Raw genomic sequence first — 14,080 nt, 5'->3', positions numbered from 1 at the left:
CCTGGAGGCAGCATGTGAGCAGAAGCAAGGGTAGCCAGGGTGGTCACATGACCTTCCCTCTCAGGACAAGGAGACAGAGTTACAGACCCTCAAAGGTATACGTGAATAAGTCATGCTCATCCAACTTCAGAAGTTTCACAGGCCTTCTAGAGAATCCTGGGCCTGGTTTTAAAACGTGAAAACCTAATACCTTCCCAAAGTTCAACAGCAAATACACCAATTCTAATGACTGCAACATCACACGTCTCCATCAACTGCCCATACAGGAGACCCATTCCCAAGGCCCCATAAAGCACCTGTCCTAAGGCATCCCAGGAGTCCTGCAGCCCCTGCAGCTCTCACGGTCCAGCCCTAGCCCCTCCACTCGTTGCTTCTGGGCAACTGCAGCCACTTTTGCGGCTAACGTGTGCTCAGAGACATGAGCCAGGTCCGAAACCTGTGAAAATCAACCAAAAAGCTACAGCTTCGGGGATTAGCTGGGCTTTCGCAAATGCCCTATGGACTGAAAGCCAAATTTATACTGTGCAATTCTCAGGCACTAGACGCCTGGCTGACAGGTAGCCACCTGAGAGGGTTGGCGCCACCCTGCCGGCACCAACATGCAGCAGGAACACTTCAGCTCAGGATGTGCCAAGCGTCCCTTACATCTCCACACACAGAGCCCTCGACTCAGGGCGCAGCTGACACGGCCCAGCACGGTGCCAAGCAGCACACATGGGATACTAGGTCAGTGTCATTCCAAGGAAAGAAAAGACCCACGCCAGGAAGGCCCAGGCCACCGAACGATTCGACACATGCTGTTCCCACTAGAAAGTGGACATGACTTGACCTCACAGCATTGTCTTCTTCTGGCTGACTGCAACAGTCACTGTACTGACCCAGAATCAACTTTGGCTTAGAGTGGGAAATAAAAGACATTAAAAGACTGAGTTGAGTTTGATGGGCGTCATGGCACGTGTCTGTAACCTATGCTACTCAGGAGGCTGAGGCAGGAGGAAAAATTAAAAAAGGGGGGGGGGTTAGTGATGTATGATGTAGTTCAGTAATTAAAGCACCCTTGATTCAATCCTCGAGGTTTGGAAAAAAAAAAAAAAAGATTAGGTCCTTACTATGTAAACGTCTACAAGGGAGTATGTCCTGGAAAAGGTTCAACACTTACCTTTAAATTTTGATCTAATATTTGCCAGCTCCTTGTTTATCCTCTTTATTTCTGCTTCTTTACTTTTGCCTATAAAAAAGAACACAAAGGCATCCTTTAACTGACTTCTAAGAAACAGCATTCCCTGTAAGAACCTCACTGAGAATCAAAGGCACTGGGGCTGCCAGCAGAAACAGGCCCTGGAGCTGCCAGAAGCCAGGAAGATACCACAGGAAGAAGCTGGCTGCCTCCCACCGCAGGCCAGCGGCAGAGCCCAGGCTCCCACTCTCTGGCAGGGCCAGCCAAGGCCGGGCAGGGGCAGGGGCAGCAGGACCAAAGCCCAATGGCTGGGGGGAAGCAGGGCCTCACCGGGTGGGCAGCACAGCAGTGTTTTCATCCTGTGTTGTGTCCAGTTACAGGACTGAAGGCACTCAGAACAACCGCGAAACATTTCCCACAATCAATTCAGTTTCTGATTTTTTTGGTACTAGAGAATGACCCTAGGGGTGCTCTACAACTGAGCTACATCTCCAGCCTTTTTTTTTTCTTAATATTTCTGCCCGTGGAAGAAACCCTGTTCAGCCCAGCTCCTACCTGCAGAGTTCCAACCTTTTTAAGGTTCTTTCCCAAGAAAGAACTGAACCATTAGGAAAGTCCTAGTTTGGCATATACACCTCAAGCTCCATAAAGTTAAGGCTGAAAACAGCCCGTTACCTCCAGTGTCCTCGTTTCAGGCAGCAGAACACAGAGCCGGATGCAATATCTTTATTTTGTTTATTCATTTTCATGTGGTGCTGAGGATTGAACCCAGTGCCTCACATGTGTGAGGCAAGCACTCTGCCACTGAGCCACAACCCCAGCCCCTCCAGCCTTTTTTATTTTGAGACAGAGTATTGCTAAGTTGCCCAGGCTGGTCTCAAATTTGGGATCCCCCTGCTTCAGCCTCCCAGTGATTGGGATTACAGGCATGCATCACTGCACCCAGCCACATTTAGTTATTTATCAGCTAATTAACAGTTCACTCCTGAAACTGATTTCTACAGACAGAAGTTACACAGATATAGTTTAACTACCATAGGTTTCCAATTGTCCAACTTAGGAATGAAACTCACCAAAAAACAAAACCTGATAAGTCCACTTTCATAACATCCAATGGAATTCAGGAGCTGCCCATCATACAAAAGAGACAGGAACAGTAACCATGGGACAAGTAAGCTTTTGCTACATGCTACATCAGCTGCTAAAGTGGCCATCCTTCCACACACATCCATGTGCAGGCCTGTGCAGCACAGAAAGACAGCACCACCTGTTGTCCCTGTTTGTGTGTGTGTTTGCTAGCTTAGGAAGCAGGCTCTCACTAAGTTGCCCAGACTGGCCTTGAACTTGTGATCTTCCTGCCTCAGCCTCCAAAGTTGCTGGAATTGTAAGTGTGGCAACTATACCTATTACTACCTGTCATTTAACTCTTAACTCTCTGGACTGAGGAGAACACCGAGGCCCAGACCATGCAGTTGAATCTACAGGGGCCACACACCTTACCATACTGGACAAACAAGCTTTTATGTAAAAACAAGTCTATTTAACTATAAATCGCCCTCAGAAAGCATCAGTGAAGCAAGATACAGTGGCCCACACCTGTAATTCCAGCAACTCAGGAGGCTGAGACAGGAGGATTGCAAGTTCAAGGGCAGCCTCAGCAATTTAGGTGAGGTCCTAAGCAACTTAGTGAGACCCTGTCTCAAAAAATATAAAGGGATGGGGATGTAGCTCAGTGGTGTGACAAACAGAAAGCGTGGTGGTTCATTTTCAAAATCTAGTATTCAGCCTTAACTGGATCCAACTGTAGAGCTTCCCTTTTGTCCACCCTAATTCTAAAATTAGCCAATCACATAGATTATAACTCCAAGTTCCTCTAATCAGAGTGAGGGCAGCTCTGCATTGAGTTAGACACATAAAGGCAGACTGTCTGCCCAGGCACACTTGCTAGCCAGGTTCAGTAGCAACCCTGGTTCCAGAAGTAAATGTTTGCCTTGCCGAACCACTTTTGAGCATGTGTTTGATTTCTTGAAATACCTCAGTATTTCTAACAGTGGTTAAGTGCCCCTGAGTTCAATTCCTAGTATCAAAAAAAAGAAAAGAAAAAAAAGTAGCACTCCTGGAGCCAATCCTACACGAGCAAGCTCTCCAGGTGCACAAGGAGTCAGGGAGCAGGTTCCGGTGCAGCTAGGCAGAGGACACCCTGGATGGGCCCTAAGTCTCAGGGCTTGAGCTTGTGTGTCTCAGCTGAGCAGCTGAAGGCTCCACCAGGGCACAGAGCAGCCAACATAGTGCTAGCACCAGTGCTGGATGAGCTGCCTGGCATGGCAGACTAAAGGCAAATTATTTTTCTGACATTTTTTCTTAAAGCCCTACCTTTGCTAATGTAGAAAATATTTTTTGGATTTGGCTGAAAGGTCCATGAAAGCTTCTGCCACACACCCAGAGACCACAGGCAACTGTACACAGCATGGACTGAGCATGTTCCAAGTGCCACATGGGAGCCTCATGTGTCTTGGGTATACGTCTGTGTGCCTGCATATTGTACACACACACCTATGTTAATGTATCTCCAAAAGGGACCCGCTCTGCTTTCTGCCATGGATGGCACTATCCGCTACCCATGCTCCAGGAAGACTTGCCATCCAGAACCAGAGCTCTGATCTGAAGTAGACAGTGCGAACAAGAGAGCTATGGCAGAGGAAACGACGGGGAGCTGAGACAGCTTTCAGAGGAAAGCTACAGTCTTAGCCAAGATAGATGAATCACAGAAAGAAAAACTAAAAGATACAAGAGAGACAGAAATAAAGCTGTGCTCTGTCAAGGAACATAAACAAAGGCAAGACACTATAGTACAGTCAGTTCACAATACATGTACACACACACAGACACATATACACTCCTGCACGTATATACATACTCATGCAGATGTGCAAACATGCACGTGTGCATAGACGTACACCTACACACGCAGATCCATGCACACATGCACATATGCATACAGACACATGCACACACATATACACACACGTGCATATACGTGCACAGGCACAAATGCACACACACACACACATGCAAACACACGTGCAAACACACACAATACACATGTACACACATATACAGACACATGTGTGTGCATGTACAACAAATGTGTGCACATGCACACATACCTACTTCCCTGAGAGAACAGTTCGGTGACAACAGAGGGCGTTTAGTGATTCCCAGCTTGGACTCCAAGAGCAGCTTCTGAGGACTCTGTGACCTCTCTGAGCCACAGTTCCCCCACCAGGAAACTACCAAAAGCCATAAGACCTCTTGTCTGAGCAAGAGATAGAAGAAAAGAAGAGGCTATATGCCAGGTCTGAGCCAGGAGCACTCCTGCAGATGCAGATGTCCCACAGAGGGTTGGGAGCAATATGAGGATGGCAGCTGGAGTGACCCTAGGCCTCCACAGAGCAGAGACCACAGGACTGGTGTCTACCCTGAGCTGGACAGGAACAAATCTAGTGAAAGCAGTGGTGCAGCAAACACAGGCTGACAGGGACAGAGACCCCAAAAGCAGCCAACAAAAAGACAGCAGAGAGGGAGCTCTGGGGTAGACAAGCCACTCAGGACCATGCCCCTCTGGCAATTCAGGAAAGATAATTTCACATACAAATAAGCAATCTAGGGCTGGGGATGTGGCTCAAGCGGTAGCACGCTCGCCTGGCATGCGTGCGGCCCGGGTTCGATCCTCAGCACCACATACAAAGATGTTGTGTCCGCCAAAAACTAAAAATAAATAAATATTTAAAAAAAAAAAAAATAAGCAATCTAGGGGCTGGGGTGTGACTCGGTGTAAGAGCACCTGTTGATAGACGCAGCCTGATTCCCTCTTAAAATTGGGTGCCATCTCTCGACAAACGCACGAAAAGCTAATTTCAGCTTTACTATAAATTACTGCAAATTCTGAACCTGCTTGGAATGCCTGCCCGTGCCTTGAATTCACCCATGCCTGGCTCTCTCTGACCAGATAGCAGCCCTCTCTGAAACTTTAGTGACACCTCATAAATCTTGGCCTTCCCTGGCCAGATAACAACCCTCTGAGGCTCTAATGACCTTCATAAATTCTGATGTCAGGGCCAGCAAAAATGTAAACTAGCCTTTGTGTTATGCTCCTCAGAGTTTTGTTATCTGTAACACCCCCCTCCCCGTGTGTAACTTTCTGGGTTATAAAGCTGGGCTGCAAGAAAGCTGCAGTGCTGTCTTGTTCCCGCTGTTTTGGGAGGGAAAGGCAGCCCGGCCGGTCGAAATAATAAGCTTGCTTTAATTTGATTTAATTGGAGTCAGTGGTCTTTTCTTGCGTCCTGGTCTAACATTTTGGAGTTCCCCGGCGAGATGACCCTGCCCGGCCAGACCACTAGAAATTCTGCAGCCGGCCTTCGCTCCAGGGCTCCAGGCTGGAGAGCCACTCTAGGGGGAGCGCACCTTGAGACGTTCCAAGGCCTCGGGGTGAGCCTCGATCCCCGGAGCACTGCAGTGAACTGCCGCACTAAACTATCAGCAAGCATCTGGGGGAGGAGGCCTCCATAGGTAAGTGGCGCCTTTATAACATCTGGTATCCGGTTAAGGGAGATCTCTTCTGAAGACAGAGAGGTGGCCTGGCGAGGCTCACATATACTCCTGTCCGGGACAGTAATGAGATATCATTCTGTCCTCTGTTCTGTTCTGTAGGGAATTCCTCTGGAAGGGTAGAGAGGTGCTGATGGGCACGCACGCACTCCTATCCCCGGAGCTTTAGCAAGACGTTGCATTGCTCCTCTGTTTTTTCAGTTTTGGCTCTGGGTTTCTGTTTTCTTGTGTTTTGTTCTGTGTTCCATATGTGTTTTTTTCCTGCCTTTTGTTGTGACTTCTGTGGTAAAAACTTAAGGAAATTGGACGTGAATATGGGTAATAAAGCAAGTCAGCCTGACACCCCTTTGAACTGTGTTTTAAGGAACTGCGATGAACTAACCCCCCTTTGTTAAGCAGGTGAGAGAAGCCCCTAGCTGGCTGCCTGGAGCACACCCACTGCAGAGGGAAATGCCTGCTGAGGATCTAAGAACTGAGTATCTCCCAGATTAACAAATGAAACTCCTTTAAAACCCCTGTCCCTCCAGATCAAGAGAGTCACAACCTTTGGGGCAGAGTCCCCTGTGTTTCTCCTTTGTTAGCAAAGCAATAAACCTCCCTTTTTTTTTCTTTTTCTGAAAATCCTGTCCTCATTATTAAATTGGGATCAATTAACTTTGAGGACTGGAACTGAACTTTCAGTTACAAATTTTGATACCCCAGGGGGGACTCTAGAGGACCCCCACTCCACTTTCTTGGGGAAGTCTGGCACTCCAAACAACTGCATGTGGAGAATGTAAGATAACTTTTTGAGAAATTAACTGAAATGTTAGGAGATGATGGAGCGTGCCTAGGATGGAACCGAACCAGAGGAGCTAATCCTGTAAGTAAAAGGAGGGACTGAGGGACTCCCAGCAGCTGCCCGAGCCCTGTTGCTTTGGGGAACTCCCGCCTTCCTTCCCTGCACTGTAAGGATTATGCTACCTCTGTCTACTTAAAAAAGAGAAAAAGAAAAAGGAGACACTAAATGCAGTAAAGTCGCCACAGAGACCCTTGATTTTACATTTCTGGTTGCCCCTCTGTGAAAACATCTGGTCCACTCGTGGGGACATCTATGATGCCACTGGTGTAGGAGTCATAATTAAATGGGAGTTAAAAACTTGGGGAGATCTTCCTCTTATCTACTCCGTTTTAAAAGTTCCTGTCTGTCAGTCATAGTCTAGAGCTCCTTTCTGTCTGTCTGTCGTTGTATCTTTGTTCTTTTCTGGCCCTTTAAGACATGGGCAATAATGTGTTGATATTATAGATTGTTTCTTAGGAATGATCTTTGCTGAATGTGTGTCTAAAAGATGATGTTTTATTGTAACAATCTGGTATCTGAATGGGTTTTTGAAGTACTGCACAATCTTGCAGTTAAGAGTTGAGTTTATGGGCTGGGGATGTGGCTCAAGCGGTAGCGCGCTCGCCTGGCATGCGTGCGGCCCAGGTTCGATCCTCAGCACCACATACCAACAAGGATGTTGTGTCCGCCGAGAACTAAAAAAAAAAATTAAAAAAAATTAAAAAAAAAAAAAAAAAGAGTTGAGTTTAGGTAATTGTTTAGTTTATGATTTCAGATAATTCATGCCACAGAACTTAAATACTTAGGTTGGAAAACTAAAGAACTCTACTTCCAAGTTGGCAAGTAACTCCCAATCATTCAGTTTTTTCACCAATTTTTGAATTGGGTAGCCTGGGAAGATGTCACTGTGTGTACCAGTGCATTAATTTGGACAAAGATAGTAAATCATAATATGGTATCTGCTTCCCTCAGTGAGTAGGGCTTGGGAAAGAAAAGCGTTGGATTGGGAGTTGGTCTAGATTATTAAAATGACATTGAATAGCAACAGTCTTGGAAATTTTTAAAGATTAATTTTGGATATAGATGGCGGTGTGTGGTTCTCTTTTAGAACTTAATACTACTATAAGAACTTCAGAGCAAAGGAAGTGGCTTAATGATCCTGAAGAAAGTTCTTCTGATAGTAGCTTTTATATCATCAAGTAAGATCCTATTTTCAGTTTTGTGTAAACAAGTTTTTATAGTGTAGAAAAATTTTTCCTTTGACAAAACATGATGTGAAGGTATAAAATTTTGTAAATTGTATCATAATTTAAAAACCTGTATCATAAATTAAACTTGTATCATAATTTTCAACATCCAAACCTAAAAATCATGAGGTTTCTATTCAGAACAGCAGTTTTCCCTGCTCCTTCCCGACCTCAGCAAATGAAAGAAGCCTGCAAGCTCAGCAGGAGACTGATCTGAGGCCCAAGGGAATGAATGAATGAATGAATGAATTATATGGTATTTACTAATTACTGGCAGGTCATTTTCTAGAACTCCTGCTTTTTCTTAGATTCTGTTATTTTGGGGGGCTCATGATTTTGATCCTACAGACCTAGGTTAATGTTTTTCTGATCAGTTCTATTTTGTTATCAACTGTGGAGTTTTTAAACATTGCAATGGAGATTTCACCTGCGAAAGCCACAATGCCTTTACTATTGTGTTATGTGTGTACACTTGTGATATGTGTTGTATGTCTATATGTATGTATGTATGTCCGTATATCATATATATGATATACAAATTAACAGATATAAGAAGCGCTCATAAAAAATTTTAAAAATGGATCCAAAGATCTTTAATTCATGTGATTTAAATGGTTTAATTAAAATTGGGTAAACAGATAAAAATAAATGTCTTTAAATTTAAGCTTATAAGTTTTTCTAGGTATTCAAAAAAACTAATATAATATTAATCTCTATAAAACAACTAATATGCCTTGGTTCTAGAACTTTCCTTCAACAAGGAAAAAAAATTGTTAACACTGTTCAATATACTTGTCTAATATTTTGATAAAATAAGTAAAGTAAATTTGATATGGGATTACTCATTCATGAGTACTTTTGTTAGATATCTGATTGATTTACAATCAGTCTTGTGTTAAAAAGACAAAGATTTCTTAAAACTTAAGTTTATTAAGTTTTATTTATTTTTTTCTAGAGCAAGTAACCATAAAAATTAAACAACTGGTTAAATAAGAACTGTTATTTTAGAGCATTGTACTGTCATTTATTTAAAAGCTAAACTTGGTTTATATAAAAACATCAATGTAATTGTGATGCTATTAATGTGCTCATATCTTCCAGGTATACAAGTCTGTAAGGTAGAAACTTTAAAAGAGCATTAATTATATCAAGGTGGTATTCTAAAGTTGTATGGTAATTTTAAGCTTAAAAAAAAATATTGGGGATTTTATTTACCTGTTATCAATAAGATATGTAAATTTTCGTGTTATTTTTTACACTGGGGAACAATTTTTTTAAAAAATAAAATTAAATCAAGATTGTATTGTGTACACAAAAGCTGGGCAGGACTGTCTCTTACAAGATTCCATGCTAGAGATCATCCCCCTGATCTTCAGGAAAATGTTTTTACAGCACAAAAAGTTACAAAGGAGGTGGGTGTCTAAGGTACATACAGCTAACAAGATTTTGACAATCATAATACAATGGCAAATAGCAGGTTAAGTATCTACATGGCTAACATTCAAGGTAGAAATTAAATTCAGCTCCAGACATTAGAATTTATGAGCTGCCACTGAGATTTAGAGAAAATTGCTATTTGGTCAGTGGGAGTCAGAATTTATGAGGCACCAGTAAGGTTTTAGAGAGTGTTGTTATCTGGTAAGGGATAGCCAGGCATAGGTGAATTTAAAACACAGGTAGAAATTGCAAGCAAGTTTAAAATATCAAAATATCCTCAGGCCAAAGAGAAATTTTAGTTTTCTTACACAAAACAGGAATAAACTTTTTACCTCTAAAAGCTCTAAGAGAAGATTTTATTATTTTTTTTTTTTTGTATTTTCTCAGATCTAATGGCTTCTGGCATTCCTTTGTTTGTATCCATAAATGCTTCTCTTCTGTGTTTATGGGGCTTCTCATAGGGAGGATGTTTCTAACATAGCAAGTAACTACCCTTTAACCCACAGGGTCTGACAACCATACTATAGGATATGAAAGACCCTCAAATATTCTTTTTCTTCCAACCATTCTTTGCAAATATTGACAAAAGTCAATTCACTGCACAGAATGAGTGAGGTGGGTCTCTGCTCTGCAGTCCAGAAGAGGTGGTAAAAGGTACCCAAAGTGAGTTTAAGACAGGGCTTTACATGACATAGCTGACAAAATCCATTTCCTGGCTCTCAGGGTTCTCAGCGTTCGCCCTGTGGTTTGTTTTCAGATTCTGCATAGCACAGACACCTGGGCTCTGGATCCAGGACAGAAGCCTTTGTAAGGGTCCCGAAAATCATTGGAGAAAGAGACCACAAGAGACCAGCTTCATGCAATGAGCAGGAGGGAGTTTATTGAAGAGGATCCTAATTCAGCTCGCTGAGCTGGGGAACAATTTAAATATATTTTTAAGTTGATGAGAGCCTAATCTATTGTAAAGCACAAAGTATTTTGCTACCTTTCCACGAAAGCTTAAATACTTTCAGCCTTTCTTCAATTCATGTTTTAAATGTGATATCATATGGTGTTAGCTAATATTCATGTGACCTCAAAAAATGTATGTAAACTTTGTAAAATGATATTTAAAAGGAAAAGATCAGCTTTAGAACTAGAACACTTAAGATTTATGAAGAGCCCTGCCTTACCTGAGAATAGGCTCTGTGTCCCATCTTACAGCATGTGAGAATGACTACGAAAGCAGTAGGCCAGATTTTAGTTCATTTAAAGTTATGTTCAAAAGTTGTTTTTTTCTGTCAAGATTATTAGGATCTCAAACAGGGGATATAATGTATAACTCAGCCAAAATTCAAGGTAGCTATTACACGAACTAAATATGTTTTTACTCTTGTTAATTTTATTTTGTAATTTCCTTCTAAATGATCTAAAGATTCCCTGTTAGTGTTTTGTAGAGGTGTTGCTTTAAGAACACAACCTTGGTTAATTTAAGATAATAAGCCATCACCTAAAAGACAGATAGAATTATACAGACCCCAATTAATAAAAAAGGTAAATAATTGTAAAGTTATAGACATTAAAGCTCAATACTTTTAATTTAAGGCTGATAAGGTTAATTTGCTAAATGTTTAAGATCAAGACTTAAAGATTAAAGTTAAATGAAGGGCTGGAGATGTGGCTCAGCGGTAGCGCGCTCGCCTGGCATGCGTGCGGCCCGGGTTCGATCCTCAGCACCACATACCAACAAAAATGTTGTGTCCGCCGAGAACTAAAAAAAATAAATAAATATTAAAAATTCTCTCTTTAAAAAAAAAAAAAATAAAAAAATAAAGTTAAATGAAAAGGGCCAAGAAAACCAATATTTGGCTCTTGCCCTCAGAGTCAGTCTGAATCCAGGGAACAGGGGACTTCTCTAAAGAGCTTTACAACTCTAGGCCACATAACCTCCCGATCAGGGAGATTAATGAGACCACTGGAGAACAGAAAGCCAATCAGTGCATTTGCTATGAAGAGGAGGGTCATCAGAGAAGGGAGACATCCCTGATGCTTCCAAGGGAAGCCACGGTCAAGCAAGACCTGGACCCATCCTAGCGCAAATGGCACTAGCGGAACTGAGAAGCTGCTCTAAAGCCCCAGGATTCCCATGGAAACTCGGCTGACTGTTAACAATAGATAGAAACAAAAGTCAGTTTGACTGCTTCATCTTAAACACTTAGCAAAGACAGTTAAAACCAAAACACAGCCATTCCTGGGCATTTTTAATAATAACGATAATAATAATTATTATTATCATTATTATTATTTAAGATATATACCTTATGTTAGCCCCCCAAAATAAGAAAGACTGGAGGCTACAAAGAAGGATTCTCAGACAGAAATGCCTGATAACTATAAAATGAGACTATCAAAAGGAACTGCCAGAGACAGAAGTTTTTAGTTTAAGGCCTACAGATATTCCTAACCTACACAGGTAGGCTTGGTGTTTGCTAGTATGATTATCCAGCCCTGAGTTACAGAAATAAAGGTTTCTCTATTAGACACTGAGGTCATACTGGTAAAAGGATTTTACAAGATCAGATGACATTAAATTATTAAACTGTGTGTTATGGGGAAGAACATCTGTAACACTAAAAGTTAAATGTCGTGTTTATATTCCTGATAACTTTAAAAATGTTAAAGATTTGCGTTTCTATATAAATGCCTTATTATGGAGACAGCTTCTCCTGGTAAATATATATATAAACTCCTCAGCCATCACACCTCCTGGTGAGAGGACTTCTACTATACAGCGACATGTTCCAGCTGCTGCAACATTTATTCAGTACTCATGGTTTTTGTTTCTCTCATAGAAGCACCCATCACCAGATGACTTTACAACCTGTTCTTCCCCAACCAGACTTCAAACCAAACTGACTTCTAAAAGGCAACTCATGTCCCTCACGACATGCCCCCTCACGTCACCCCCTCTCAGCTCAGAAGAAGCCAAAACAAGCGACGCCCCTCTTCTTACAACAATGAAGCCAAATATAAATAGACAGTCAATATAAATAATTAATTAAGTCAGGTCAAATCAGGAAGACCCGTTTTGGGTGAGTTCAAAAAGGTTGGAGACTGTTACCTGAGGGATTAAAATTCCCTCAGTGCTCTTCCCCTACCCTATCAAAGATTTGAAAGGGACACATAAGAAAAGTGGGGAATGATAGACCCAGCCTGATTCCCTCTTAAAATTGGGTGCCATCTCTCGACAAACGCACGAAAAGCTAATTTCAGCTTTACTATAAATTACTGCAAATTCTGAACCTGCTTGGAATGCCTGCCCGTGCCTTGAATTCACCCATGCCTGGCTCTCTCTGACCAGATAGCAGCCCTCTCTGAAACTTTAGTGACACCTCATAAATCTTGGCCTTCCCTGGCCAGATAACAACCCTCTGAGGCTCTAATGACCTTCATAAATTCTGATGTCAGGGCCAGCAAAAATGTAAACTAGCCTTTGTGTTATGCTCCTCAGAGTTTTGTTATCTGTAACACCCCCCTTCCCGTGTGTAACTTTCTGGGTTATAAAGCTGGGCTGCAAGAAAGCTGCAGTGCTGTCTTGTTCCCGCAGTTTTTGTTGGGAGAGGCAGCCCAGCCAGTCGAAATAATAAGCTTGCTTTAATTTGATTTTAATTGGAGTCAGTGGTCTTTTCTTGCATCCTGGTCTAATACTGACTGACACATGCAAGGCCCTGGGTTCCCTCTCCAGCACCACAAAAACAAATAAGCAGTAGGAAAGTACCAAGGTCTGATTCCACACAAAGAGGATTGTACAAAAAGCAAGAACAGCCAGGCGTGATAGCGTGCACCTATAACCCCAGTCGCTCAGGAGGCTGAAGCAGGAGGATCACAAGTTTAAAGCCAGTCTCGGCAAATTAGCAGGGCCCGGGCCAGGATTGTGGCTCAGTGGTAGAGCACTTGCCTACCATGTGTGAAGCACTAGGTTCAATCCCCAGCACCACATATAAAACAAATAAAATAAAGGTATTGTGTTCATCTACAACTAAAAAATATACATAAAAATTTTTAATTAGCAAAGACCTAAGTTACTCAGCAAGACCTTGTCTTTAAAAAAAAAATACAAAAAGGGCTGGAGATGAGGCTCAGCAGTTAAGCACCCTATGTTCAATCCCTGGCTCAAAAAAAAAAAAAAAGCAAGAACAAGGACAGAACGGCAACCCTACAGACCATGAAGCTCCCCAGAGAACCCCACAGAACAGGCCAAAATAGGAGCCTCTTCAAAATAAGCCAAAAAGCCTTCAGAAACATATGCTTTATAGACACTTTAAAAGACCCATTAAGGCCAGGCACAGTGGCACACTCCTGTAATCCCAACCACTGAGGAGGCTGAGGCAGGAGGATAGTGAGTTCAAAGGCCAGCCTCAGCAATTTAGCAAGGCCCTAAGCAACTTAGCAAGACCCTGTTTCTAACTAAAAAATAAAAAGTGTTGAGGATGTGGCTCAGGGGCTAAGTGCCCCTGGGTTCAGTATCCAGTACCAAAAACAAAAGGCCCTCAAGAGAAACAGAAGACAAAAAGAAAAGAGAGGAGACTAAGGGAAAGCAGCAGATGCCAAAGAATGCACAGGGACAGCAGGAGTCCCAGGGAGACGGCCACAGCTGGCCATACAGGACACACGGTTTTAAACTGACCACAGCCTGGGAGCATCAGCTGTGAACACAAGCCAGCACATGTTCTGGTAAAACAACTTAAACAAAATGGGAAAGTCCTTTGGATGGCTGGGAGTGAGCCATCCAAAGGAGTGAGCCGCTTCGCG

The 14,080-nt window shown here is 42.6% G+C and overlaps 1 protein-coding gene across 4 annotated transcripts in view; it reads right to left on the bottom strand.

Annotated features, from left to right (window-relative positions):
• Positions 1-14,080, bottom strand: part of Ap2a2 (adaptor related protein complex 2 subunit alpha 2) — a 72,636-nt gene that overhangs the window by 44,421 nt on the left and 14,135 nt on the right. For all 4 annotated transcript variants that reach the window (XR_003299930.2, XM_026379338.2, XM_026379339.2 and 1 more), the window contains exon 2: positions 1,160-1,228. Coding sequence is in view for 3 of the 4 variants with exons in the window: in XM_026379338.2 (XP_026235123.1) it covers positions 1,160-1,228 (69 nt within the window). In the remaining variant the exon portion in view is untranslated. The remainder of the gene's footprint in view (positions 1-1,159; positions 1,229-14,080) is intronic.

This window comes from Urocitellus parryii, chromosome 4, assembly GCF_045843805.1.
Source record: "Urocitellus parryii isolate mUroPar1 chromosome 4, mUroPar1.hap1, whole genome shotgun sequence".
NCBI lineage: Eukaryota > Metazoa > Chordata > Mammalia > Rodentia > Sciuridae > Urocitellus > Urocitellus parryii.
Note: the sequence above shows the minus strand (reverse complement) of the source record. Positions and strands in the feature narration are given on the sequence as shown.